This window comes from Ambystoma mexicanum, chromosome 2q (genome assembly GCF_040938575.1).
Source record: "Ambystoma mexicanum isolate Mex_15411 chromosome 2q, UKY_AmexF1_1, whole genome shotgun sequence".
Taxonomy (NCBI): Eukaryota; Metazoa; Chordata; class Amphibia; order Caudata; family Ambystomatidae; genus Ambystoma; species Ambystoma mexicanum.
The window spans coordinates 369128188-369142080 of record NC_090924.1 but is presented as its reverse complement, the minus strand read 5'-3'; the positions used below and the strand labels follow the sequence as shown (position 1 = coordinate 369142080).

Here is a 13893-nt window from a genome sequence, read left to right as displayed (position 1 = left end):
CTTGGATGTGTAATATTCTCGGAGCCTCAGAATTTTGAAAAACCAAAAGTCATCCCCGGATTTAAATGAAAATCATATACTACTTCAGGAAAACTAGACAGATGAATCCCTGCAGCGCTTTCTATGTCATGAAATATGTGTATGTTTTCTTCTGCAAAAAAGGGCTACTTCCAGACTCTGCTTACTAAATCAACTGTTACAAACTGTGGCCAGAAACAACGCAAATTAACAAAATCAGCAAGGTGGAACGGTAAACAATCTTATGACCACAGCCGGGCAAGATTCCATCATGCAATCAAGTCAAAAATACAATGCCTTTATAGGATGATTCTACCACATCATTAATGGGTGCAAACAGGAACGTAGGAGTCCTCGCAGTGGATATAGATCGAGGAAGCAATTGCATAAATGTAAGCCCATTGTAAGAGTACTAGTTTAATGGACATCACTTGGGAACACGGATGTCAAACTGCATTAATAAATGCAGCTTAAAGTGCATCTACCTACACTCAAAAAAGAAAAGTTGGTTAAACTCTTCTGAACCTCCAGTTATACGCACTGAAATGTCCCTGCCTCAAAAGGTGGGTTTTAAAAACTACTGTCTAGCGCATGAATTTCTCTATATTAGGTACTCTCTTGCCTTTTCTTCTCATCACATTCCATTTTTCAGGATTAACACGTTGGATTGCCATTTGTGCTCTTATTTAGTAAAAAAGTGTTCCCATGAGTAGGAAGCGAAGGGAGGCATTTATGCAAGGAAGGCATGTGCCCATATTCCAGCTCAGTATTAACCTGGCTGATTTGGTTTTTGGACTCTTGATTTTTCTTGGCAAGTGAAGTCATTTTTCCATGCCACTTGCAAAAGCAATTGTTCTTGGCAGAGATACTGGTCAGTACTTAAGGATGCCAGTGCCGAGGCGACAATTCTTTTTATGTAGTCCAACTACAACAATGCTTATGGCTAGTAGTGCAGGGTGACCCCATTTTCCATATCCTTCGCTATAATTTTTATATTCTTACAGTGTGTTCGACAGGTTGGTGGCTGTGGTATCCATATTTTTATATATAGATTGCGGGTGCATTATTGTACACGCTTACTTTAAAAGCCAGGATACCTTTTGGCCATGACAACGTTTGATCATCTTCCTTCCGTTTAGAAGCATGAATGGCCATATAAGGACAGGCCTTTTTGCAAAGTCTGTCCAGAGCCCGGGACTGGGCAGAGGGGGGCGCCAGACACCCTAATCACATGCAGGCCTGCATTAGGTCATGGATGCATCCGAGATGGTTATCAAGGTTTGGATAACCACTGAGTTTGAGCGGTGCACATCTCTGAAAGGTAGATTGGGGGAGCCCACTGCACAGCTTTGTGTATTTCAAGGGAGGTTTTGAAGAGATTCAGTAGTCGAGCACGGAAACCCCATCTGAAGCACTGAAAGGACTGAACCCGCTGTGACAGCACTGCAATCGCCACGGTCAAAGTCAAATCCTGCAAGGTGAAGATCTGCTTCTGTCAACCAGGGGAAACCCTCCAGGTGAAGCAGTTGGCATAACTGGTTCCCTTTACAATATCACAGAAATCGCTCCAGAGACTTGGAAACGTTAAAAAGGTTTTTCTTTTTACTTTGTGGAGCTTAGGGCTGCCCCAGTCTTGAGTCAACCATTCTCCTAACCTAATCACCCTTACCTCCTGGGTAGTGCTACGGATTGTTGACCCTACTGTGAAATCATTGTCTTATCCTATGGGTGGCTCCCTAAGTGCAGGCTATCTAAAACTACCTCAGGGACTTCCTAACTGTCTCTACTCTACCCAAGGGTTAGTGTTCCAATTGGGATAGTTCCTTGCACTTACTCGGTTGAATTCAGTCTAGCTCACTGACGCACACCTCCTCTTTTCTACTCTTACGGTCTCACCCTCTCTCCTCCCACCAATCTTCTGTCCCTCTGATGTTTCACTGAGTTCTCGCCTGCACCCTTTGATGTTACTTATCCTCTAACTCCACTAGTCCTCTTTTCTGCCTCGGCTTCCATCCTCTCCACTTCTCTTTCAAACATTTACGTTCCTCTACACTACTACTCCCCTCCTACACTCCTCCACTCCTCCACTCCTCTGCTCACACCACTAATCAAACACCTTTCTTTCCCACTGTACCGACCAGTTCATAGTCACTCGTTAAACTAGACTATTTGCGCGTCTCACAACCACACACACTTCTAAGCAAATAACTAATCTTCTCCACAAATCCCCTCCACAAGCTGCCATTTGCTCCTTCCTTTTGCTGGTCTCTTGGTCGTCACACTATCCTCAAAACGAAAACCCCAGACTTCCTGCTTCCCGATCGCAGCTTAAATGTACCTCCCCCTTTGAAGATTATACAACTTTCCAGTGCCATTCTGGTCCCGTCTTCCACCACCCAGGGGTGTATGTGCGTGGAAAAATACATAAAATTCGCATTTCAATGTCCAAGCTTTTTCTTGATTCCCATTTTCATTCTCTTTAGCCTTTATCAGCACTTGTTTATAACTTCCGCTCTTCCTCCACTCTTGTTGATTACTGAGACAGGTAAGGACTCCCCAGTGATGGTCTGTATTCTTATTACCATTTTGTATCTCACTGGGACAAGTACAAACTCGCCAGTGATGAAGGTCACTCTTCAAATCCCTCGGCATTATACTGGGACTATTATGATTTGCCCAGAAATGTATCTCACTCTTTCTCCGTTTCTTACTCACTGGGACGAGTCTCTGTTGCCAATGATCTGTCCCACTCTTTTCCTCAACACCTCTTACTGGGACGAATTTGAGTTTGCCAATCATATTAGTCTGTCTCAATGACAAAAGTATGAGTGTGGCAATCATATGTGCCTCTCCCAGGGTATTTTCCAGTGACGTCCCGCTTGCCTCGACCACTAGGAAGGATATCACATGGCGGGCTCACCTCCCCAACCTCTCAGGGAAAAGCTGGATACTGCGATTTATCACAGGACCTCATGCTGCGCACAAAGTTGGTGTAATCTGGCAGCGAGAATTGGTAAAATATCTCCCACCTCACTGAGAACGCAGTGACCAAAAGAAAAACTGAGGCACATCGCACACATGCTCCACCAATGGTGAAGGCCAAGGCACTTCCAACAGAACATATTCGTGTTTAGGCAGATAAAAGATACTCCTCGGACAAGCAGCATGCAAACCTCTTACGCCAGGTAATCTACGCGAGAAGGCTTTTGACAAAAAGATGTTTAAAGGGCAAAGGCGCAGCTGTTGGCTGATATTACAGATGTGCTTGTGCGGAGAAAAGGACAGGGAGTTGTACAGTAAATAAGCGTGCAGGAAGTACCCGTCAAGGGGGTGGCCGTATGCACTCCTCAAGGTTTTGTTTTAATTCAATTCTGTATAATTCTACAGCCCTGTCCCATCCCCGGGATTATATTCAATTGCATAAAGTATGGTGAAAAGAGTATGGGGTGAAGGAGTACCTACTAGCACTACTACGTTTCCAAGGTATTCACTACTTTTAAAAGACAAAATCATACACTTGTGGTGTCCTTAGAGGTCAACATTTAACCAACAGATCAAAACATTCTATTAACAATTTTATCTACAGACACTCACCTCTCCTATCACTATGCTCACTCTACACCAAACAATAGAGCACAGCTACACCCCTCAAACAATTTCGGCCTAGCTGCTCACATACGAACAATACTCTATGAACAGCTCAACATCCTGCTAGAGCGCAGCAATAACTCACGGCAAAAATCTGCATAGCTGCTCACATAAGCGTCCTACACAGGCCTAATGCCACCAGAATGCAATCTCGGAGACCAACCACCAAACTGCACACATTCAACTGATATCTCGATACCACCACACTTAATGTTAGGATGCAACTACCATCAGGCAATCGTATCAACTGCTCACATACTGAGTGCACCCAAGCACCCTATAATACACTACTCTCTCGACTGACCTGGACTACGGTCCCCAAGGGCTTTCAACCCGCAAGCGCTTTGAGGTCATACCAATGATATATAGAGCACTATATAAATGCCAAACACATGTCCTTTGCATCTTAAATTAAATAACTGAATCATAACTGAATCGTTTAAGCCCAAACCTAGAAGAAACACAGTTGGGGTGTTTGTATAACAGAAATAAAAAGACTAATGCAAACGGAAAAAAGGCCACCTGCCCTTTCACTGTTTAACACGTTTAAAGCACATATTTGAGTGCTACTTTGAGAATCGGCTACATTTGCTCCCTTTATTTAATTTCTAATTTTTCGAAACATTTATTAGTGCACCCTAAAAAACAAAGAAAAAAAAAAAGGTATGGTTCACGGCATACCCTTTCCCGGTGCACATCACCCATCCTCCTCTCCCACCTTCAGGCCATATTCGGTCCCCTTTTTCCATTATTTTTAAAGCCTTTCCCCAATAATAATTTTCTCAATGGTGGTTGGTGGGGGAGAAGATACTGGCTTGTCAATTTTTCAAATTGGTGACTGTACACAGATCAGCGACTACGGGTGTCCTAATAAGACATTCCAAGTCTGGTTTCTCAAAGTTGGCGTTTTAGACAACTGATCAGAGGATGCCTTGGAAAACTTATGCAGCTTTTAATGGGTTTTTAATAGATAGAGGGTGCTGCGAAAGAACACGCATGCTTTTGTCTGGCATTTTGAGTGTCGCCTAGTGTCGGGAAGGATAATTCGAACCAACATTTTGGGCAATTATTAGGGCCCACATTGCAAATGTTAGTTTCAAGGGTGAGACATAGTGTTCATCTGTACTTGTATTGGCAAAAAGTTTAAGAAGCTCAAATTTGCATTGGTACAGAACGTTAAGAATGTCTGCAGGTCGTCAGTGTAAATGTGAAATTGAACATTAAGGCCAATTAAGGTGACTGGATGGGCAAGGTTGCGAGTGAGATCTGGAGGATGTCTAGGTTTTATTTTTGAAGATTGGGTAGGGGCTGTTGTGGAGGAAGCTGGGTTAAATGTTGCAGAGGAGGGAGTAGAACCTTTTCATGCTGCACTGGTGAACCAGAACCTATGGAGAGCCCTACATGCACAGTGTGATTCAAACTGTTGAATGGAGTGAACTTGTATAGAACAAGGAAGGTGGAGGAAATGCAAGCCCAATTTGATCCAATGTTCTCTGATCTGTATGGGAGTTATTAACAATGACAGGAAACTCCTATTCCATCAAGTGCCTAGATTATGACAGTGCCAGGCCCTGGGGTGTCATTGTGGCAAATCATCTATTAGGATCTCAGATGAAATGTGACATTAGCTGATGACTGAAGAGAGCTGTTGGTCATAGTCACCTAGCTTGCAAATGATAGTAGAGGGAAAAATGGCAGGGCTGCAGAATTACATGCTATTTATAACCTATGCAAGTCAGCCTAAAAGAAACAGGAATAGCAATACTGTAGTTGCCCTCTTACTACGGCCAATGCAGTGTAATGTATGAATTGGGGGAGGGGAGGCAAGCTCTTACCTTGTGTGAGGTAGTGGGATAGGCAGAGAGATGCAAAGGAAAGGATCAAAGGTATTGCTCTGTTTCTGGCAATGAGGACACGTCAGGGAGGACCTGGATTAAAACAAATAGATACAAAAATATTAATTCAAAAATGTTACCAGCTCAGAAGAGAAATACCAATATGTATACAAAGAACAAAAACAATGTTGGTAAGACTAAAAAAATTAAAGTAAACAAAAAGAAGAAATACAAAAAAGAAAAATACAGCAAAAATTAAACCATACTGGAGAGACAGAATAATAAACAAGCCAGGGAACAAGAAAGAAAGATACTAACGTTAAACTACAGATCCCTTACCTTATGTTATAAAAGGCAGTCATTTGTTATTACTCCACATTGAAGTCAGGTAGAACGTTTGTCACATTTTAAACAATAAGCATAATAGTGTCCAGTCACCCTTTTAGACCGAACTTGGGCAGCAACGGTCTATTATCCCAAACCTAGACAGGCCCGAGCAAAGCAAGGGCTAGGGCGAGTGCTTAGGGCAGTAACCACGCAAGCCCGCCTCAGAAACCGGGGCTTAACGTTATTAGTAGCCAGCTCACTGTGCCAATATAAATAAGTCTTTTTGTGTAAATAAAAAAAAAATAAAAAATAAAGTATCATTCCATTTGATGAATGGACACGCATGGTGCACCATCGATTCATCAAACAGAAGAACAGACCATTCAAAGATGCCCGCTAAGAAAAAGTGAGGGGATCGAGAACTAGTCCCTTCCCACAGCGTTGTCATGAGGTGGGTGCCAGTGAGGCTATGGCAGGTCAGGACAGCAGGTTAGAAGAAAAATAGGTGGACTAAAAGGTGGAGAGGCAGAGGAATGGTAGTTGAGCAGTGTATGCAAACAAGGTAGTTGGGTGTGTGAAGGATCAGACAACAGCTGTCCTGGAACGGGGCCTCATATCAGCAATTCCAGGACTCCACTTGGCTGACACATTGGCTTTCGGTGGTTACTTTCCACCACACCATTTCATTCCAAATCACTGCACCCATAACGCTTCATATATCCTTTTAAAGTGAAAGTATGAGCTTCAAGAGAACACTGGCCAGCGGACATGCAAATAACAAAACAAAAAAACCAAAAGGGCAATGTCTCTAAACTGAAGGGGCCCCTGAGGGACCCTCGGATGTGGAAACAAGGCACAATCACCACACACGAATGGATACGCCAGACACAAGGTTGTATTCCCAAAATCTAGGGTTTATTGCAAAACAAATAGTCCCAGTTGGCCAAGTGGTCCGACGCCCCGCGACGTGTGTCTAACAGACCTCGGGGGACGCAAGCAAATGAAAATTATACATCAGTTACATATATACAAAATGAGCATCCTACAATCAGTAATGACACATTTGATGCCGCCCCTAATTCATCCGCTTTGAATTGGAGGCGATGATTGACCATGGTGACGATAATGATACTTTAGACCACCATATTTAGTAACCGGTTGCAATCTCAAATTTACAGATACCATTCTTTATTTGTGAGAACACAGCGCTTCTGTTTTCATGGGCAAGCTGCACATAGGAGACTGGCACATACCAGGCCTCACTATCTCTTAGTTTCGATTCTCGCTCTAGAGATCAGCTTGCTCTCCGGGGCCTCACTGTGCTTAGAAAGGGGGGTGCGTAAAGAAGAACATAATTCAACTCTTTAAATGGTAGTTTCATACATTGCTATTCTTTCAGGAGACTCGCTGGCATTCGTGTACTGATTAAAATGCCTTGCTCCCTGCCTTCAAGGATATGCGAGGGAGGGAATCGGGCATTTCTGTCTGGCTTTCCAGTGTCTTGTTTCAACATGTTTCTTAGCCTTGGACCATTGAAGCGAAATAATATCTACAGCAAAGCAGTTTTACATGAGGCAAAGTGGCAACGTTAGAGAGAGCAGAGAGAAAACAAAATGGCGATTCTGGTCATCTTAAAATGGCCACAATCAGTTAAGCTAATAGCTGCGTAATAACTAATGAGCATATATTCTCAACACTTTAAAGGAGGCGGTTGGTCTTCGGCCAATCAATTATCCTGCATTGCCTTCCGTTTGAGGGGTGTCAATTTTCTAGACTGACAATACTGCTTAATGTTTTCATGAATCTTACTCTCTCCATTTTATGTATGTATATTTGAATCTAGCAAGAACATAATTACAAGTTCATATTATGCCCAGTTCGCAAATTGCCTCATGCGCTGTTGCACATAATCTCCTATCCATTTTTCCTTGAGGCCACTGTAAGGGGTCAGTAATACTTGGCGGACAACTTTTTGAAGATCTTTCATTTTACTTTTTAAAGAAAATATATCAAAATGCCTCACTTGCCCTACTCTAGTGAGGAATTCCCAGCGTATTCTGAAAACTAAGGGAACATACTAACATAGGTTGACTGGCCCTCACACTAAATGACAAACGCATAAATTAAAAAAAATGTTTTAAAAAAGGATGGCAATTCAACAGAATATAAACAATAGGCAATTTCCTCATTGACCTAATGTCTTGGGAGATCTCCCTTCCCCACGATTCAGAGTCACTTCATGAAAACAATTTCAACCAAAGAAAGAAAATGTCTTCAACATGATTCAATGTCGAGACAGGAGGCGAGCATTATGCTTTACTTCTTTATTACTGCTCTCACAGCTTTTTAATTTTGTAACATTTTTAAACTTTCTTTAAAAGTTGTCAACACGTTTGTTTCCTCCAAGATCCTCTGGAGGCCAAAATACAAAAAAGGGGGCATAGTTTTAAACTGAAGGTAAAATGTCTCCATGAACTACCATTCCCCATAATCCTCAGGCCTTGAGTAGTCCTGTGCTGTCCCATTTGCCAAATCAGGCTCGGGCATTGCCTATAAGTGCGACCCCTAGCAAACTCATCTCCTCTTTCTTTGTTGCTGCTTTCACAAGATGAGTAGTCTTCCATAACATCACGATTATATTATTGTAATTTTCATGCTTATTCTGTGTATGTAGAGAATATAGAGTTTGGAACATGCCCGCGCTTGCATAGTTAAAAGTTTTCAATCCAATATTGCTCGTATTTGGAAATACGTTTACATAATTCAGGGTTTCGTTCCATAGGGCTCAGGAGGTAAGAAAGTGCATGCAAGCGAGTATCGAACCTTCACAGTACCTCGCATTGTTTGTTCGCCTGCGGCGTTACTTAGATGTTCTGCCTTGTTCATTTCTCCGTTTAGGAGACCGGGTGGGAGCCACGGGCGATCATGCTTGCGTGAGGCAGCCGTCCCCGCCTTCTTGTATTCAGAGGATAAGGTCCGAGAGAGTGCAGATTCCCGACACGGCTTTAGGACCCAGAGGGAACAGAAATCGGCAACGGTCACGTCCCAGCAGCCACCGCGCCTCTGCAAACCGTTGCATCTCAGGAGTGCAAGTGTTTCCAGGTGGCGCGGATGAAGGCAATTTAACAATAACATTTTTATTAAAACAAATGAAAATATAAGAATAAAGAATATGCACGCAGCGTACAGCTCGCTTTACGGACACTTCATGGGCAGATTAACTGCTGGGGCTTCCTAGTCGCTCGCACAGTCTAGCCCTGCACTATGGCGCATTATAAAGAGCCCAGAGGGTCAAGGAGCGCATCCCGAGTGGAGCTCAGAGGAATGGTTGGAGGAGCCGACAGGAGAGGAAGATGACCTTTCCCTCAGTTTTAAAAGAGTACTAGGAGACTCTTTGTTACAGGCAGTGTCTGAAGAAGTGTTGCCCTTAACACATAGTCTGGACCAGTTGGAAACCATGCTTAACAAGCAGAAGGCAGAGCAGGAGAGGTCAGGGAAGAGGAGGGCGCTCAGAGGGAACCCTCAGCATGACACCCCGAGTTAGGGGTTGACCAACAGGGCAGTAAGAAGGCTCATAAGAGTAATAACTCTGATGCACCCGAGCCATAAGGACGGGGTAGACCTGTGACCCCAAGAGTCAGTCGACCCGGTCAACGGGCTTAAATAGGCCTTTTTAAAGAGGGTGACAGTGTCAGGCTCTCGACCCCCTACCCCAGGGGTGCATCATACAGGGGAGGAAGAGGATGCCGGATACACTCCGGGTGACGAAAGTGGGGAGGAGGAGGAAGCACCTCGAAAACCCAAAGTCTCTGAACAACCTCCAGAAGGCGAGGAAGAGGGTCTAACCGACATGTTCGACCCAGAGGCGATAAGGCATCATAAATCCACGGACTGGGTGCCATTGCACAAAGTGGCACAGTATATGAAGTATGCAAGAAAACCTTTGGACAGAAGTACGGTCCAAAATGAGGGCGGAGTGCCCCAGACCTGAGCTGCCAGGCAAAGTGACCGACTCCCCGGACCTCGATCCAAAAATGGTGACCTTGGTCACCAAAGCATCGAGGATGCCAAGATAAGCTCTTGGACCTCACAGACCCGCTCGCAAAATTTATGGACCTGGTCGAGAGGGCCATGGATACAAACACGCCAGTAGATCCCCGAGCCCTGGCAAACTGGGCCCAACAAGCGGTCAGTTTATTAGGAAACCCGAATTGCGCCCCGTCATCTGAGAGAAGAGGAGTGCTGTTGAAAATAGCAAGCTTAACGACATGGCTTCATACGAGGTGGGAGAAGGCACAAGAGATCTGTTTGGTGACACTTAAGGTCACCAAAGAAATGGCGCAATTTGTCGGGACATACTCTGCGCTAGAGAAGGCACAGAGCTCCATTCAGAGAATATTTCCCGGTTGGGTTTTTGCTGGGACCAGTTGGTAGAGGGGTCGGGCGTCCGTTCGTTTTGGCGCACACAGAAGACCCAAGTGCCCAGGGTGCAATACTGGGAGAAATGTCAACAGGACAGCTTCTTCCTGGGGAGTGACCGTTTCCCCAGGAGCAGGAGGGGGAGAGGAGCCTTCAGGCAGCAAAGCACTGCAGGTGGAGAGTAATAGGGGAGCGCCAGCCTCAAGAGTGGGGGGAAGGAGGATCTGGTTTTTGCATGCATGGCACGAATTATCCAGCGACGCATGTGTATTGCAAGTGGTGACAGGCATGCAACTAGAATTTATAAGCACCACCTCGCAGGCATGGGAACCAGCTATGATGTGCATGCCTCAGAGCGAGCAGGCGCTGCTCTTCAGCGAACTGCGCAGTCTAGCAGACAAAGGAGCGATAGAACGGGAAGTACATGAAGACCAAGGTTTCATCAACAATATCTTCCGTATCCACAGAGGGGTGAAGGTCAGACCAGTGATAAACCTGAAGAGTTTAAACGAATGGGTTATATACCGACACTTCAAGATGGAGGGTATTCACCTTCTTCGAGACCTGCTCGGGATGGGAGACTGGCTCATCCGATTAGACCTCAAAGATGCATATCTAACTAGCCCGTTAGCGATAGAACACCGGAAATACCTCTGTTTCAGGTGGAGCACAGAGATCTGGAGGTTCAAGTGTCTCCCTTTTGGTCTAGCGTCCGCCCCATGGGCCTTCACCAAGATTATGTGCCCAGTAGCAGCAGCCATTCGCGAGAGAGGAATCAGGATAATAGTATATCTAGACAATATCCTCATCTTAGGGCAAAGCGCCACGCACCTGCGCGATCAAGCCGCTTGGGTATGCAACCTAGTGGCCTCCCTCGGCTTCGTCATAAACGCAGACAAGTCGGACCTTCGACCCGTGCAGAGAATAGAGTTCATTGTAGATACCAAGAAGGCCTCTCTGGAGTTGCCTTCACAGAAAATAAAAACAATAAAGAAGGAACTGAGAGCTGTGATAGCGGAAAATGTTGTTTTGCTTCGCAATCTAGCTCGGATAGTGGGCCTTCTCACGGCCTAAATCCAAGCATTTTTTCCGGGACCGTTGCACTACAGAGCTCTGCAGAGATTGAGGATCAGGTACCTCAGCGTGGGACTAGGCTATCACCAATTGTTACCCTAGATCAGGAAGCTCTTACAGAGCTACACTGGGGGCTTCAAAATATGGAAGCCTGGAACGGCAGGGCGATCTTTGGAGATACTCCAGACTTAGAGATAGAGTCGGACGCAAGCAGAGCAGGCTGGGGAGCGTGATGCAGAAGTTTAGAAACAGGAGGGAAACTGTCGGAGGAAGAGCTCCGGCCCCACATAAACTGTCTGGAACTATTGGCAGGGTCTTTCACCGTTTGAGCTTTTACTAGAGACCGAGCCAACTGCTGCATCCTCCTCAAGATGGACAATATTTCAGCCATTAGCTATATAACCATGCTTGGAGGAACATCTTCCAAGATGTTGGCAGAATTAGCGAAGGATTTTTGGCATCATTGTCTGCAGCAGCAGATATCGGTGTCAGCAGAATATTTGCCAGGAGCCCAGAACCTGGTGGCGGACTGGAACTCACAATATCTGGTAGACTCCAGTGACTGGAGGCTATTCCCAGACATCTTCGCACAGATTCAGCAGGTCTAGGGGCCCATAGATAACACCCTATTTGCTTCCAGGCTCAATGCCCAGACCCCCAGATTCTTCAGTTGGAAGGTAGACCAGGAAGCGGCAAGAACGGATAAATTCCTACAGCAGTGGACAGGGGCGATTCATTACGCATTCCTTCCATTTGTCATGCTGACGAGAGTGCTGGCGAAAGTGCGCAGAGAGCAAGCAGAGCTAGTACTGATAGTTCCGATGTGGAAGTCCCAGCCGTGGTTTCCAGTAGTGATGGAACTGTCTAAGGATTTCCCCAGAGTACTTCCCCACAGGAAGGACATCACGCAGGACACGAGCAGTCAGTTTCACCCGCTAGTAGTGGAGGGGACCCGGTGCCCGATGGCTTGCAGGGTTTCGGGCAACGATGGCAGCTGCCAGGCATTTCGCAGCTCGCTGCCGACTGTATTAGGGACCCCTGGGCGCCTTCCACCATCAGGAACTATGGTGCCACTTTGAAGCGCTGGGCCGTGCATCTACTGCACAAGTTTCGGTGTTAATCCCATTTCGGCCCCTTTAGTGCAATGCTGAACTTTCTAGCACAAAGGTTTGGAGAAGGTTGCGCCTACAGAACGATAGGCGTGTACAGGTCAGCTATTTCAGCAGGCCACGATAAGGTGGAAGGAAGGCCGATATGCAAGCACCCGCAGTCCTACGTCTTCTGAAAGGGGAGAAGATGAGTAAGCCCTCTGAGCCCAAGTACTCAGTACTCTGGGACATGAGAGCAATGTTTCAACTGTTTTTAGCCTGGCCAGACAATAAGAACCTGTCACGATCCCCGCTATGAGGAAAACTGGCGATGCTTTTATGCCTTACAGCATGTAGGAGAGTCTCAGACCTAAAAGCACTGGATATAGACAAAGATTTTCTCTCCAGAGGGAGTAGTCTTTAACGTAGCAAACAGAACTAAATCGGATTCAACGATTATTTCACACCCATACTTTCCAAATAATGCTAAGCTGTGCGTGGCGTTATGTATGAAAGGACTATGAAGGAGCCACAGCAGAAGTGAGGCCAACAGGGGTCACTCAGCTATTAATTGCACGCAGCAAGCCTTTTCACACAGTAGCGACAGCCACAATTGCAAGATGGGTTAGAGAAGTAATGCAATGGGCAGGTATTGACTTCTCAATTTGGCGCACATTCAGTGAGGGGTGCGATGGCATGTAGAGCGTTTTCTGCAGGCGTCCCTTTGCAAGATATCATGAAATCAGCCGATTGGTCTAATGAGTCAACGTTTAAAACCTTTTTTTTTTAAGCCTTTCTCTCAGATAGCTAATAGGGTGATTGGCAGCTTTGAACAAGAAAAATGCTCGACATAGAATGAAGATTGCCCAGGCTTACAGCGCAGGGTAGTCTTGATTCTATTAAAGACAAGGAGTCGAGCATTATATCCCACCCAAATGTTTAAAAGGAGTATTCCAAACTGTACTGACGAGTTGTGTATACACATGACACACCCTCACGATAGCATCTTTGTTTCTTCCAGGAGAGGAGGAGAGGAGAGGAAGAAAAGGCGGCCTGCGTGAGAATGGGGAGGAATGGGGAGGAAGAACATGATTTGGATCGCAGCATCAATGAACATTGTTTCAGCACGGTGGATTGTGCAAGTTCTGCAGTTAGGTCAAGTTGACTGTTGGTGTTTTGGTGTTGGTGTTGGTGTTTTCAGTTAAAGGACATTCGCTGCCAAAGAAAAACGAGTTGAGCAGGCAAGGGGTCTCACTTATAGGCAATGCCAGAGAATGATTGGGCAAATGGGACAGCACAGGACTACTAAATGCCTGAGGATTATGGGGATTGGTAGCTCAAGGAGAGATTTTACCTTCAGTTTGTTTCCTCCAAGATCCTCTGCAGAGGATCTTGGAGAAAACAAAAATGTGTTGAAGTTTTAAAGAAAGTTTAAAAATGTTACAAAGTTGAAAAGCTGTCAGAACAGTAATAAAGAAGTAAAG

At 45.3% G+C, this 13893-nt stretch overlaps 1 protein-coding gene across 2 annotated transcripts in view; it reads right to left on the bottom strand.

The window, feature by feature from the left end:
* The window catches only part of USP31 (ubiquitin specific peptidase 31), an 821813-nt gene that overhangs the window by 575785 nt on the left and 232135 nt on the right, over positions 1-13893 (bottom strand). For both annotated transcript variants that reach the window (XM_069647404.1, XM_069647405.1), the window contains exon 4: positions 5502-5594. In XM_069647404.1, the coding sequence (XP_069503505.1) occupies positions 5502-5594 (93 nt within the window). The remainder of the gene's footprint in view (positions 1-5501; positions 5595-13893) is intronic.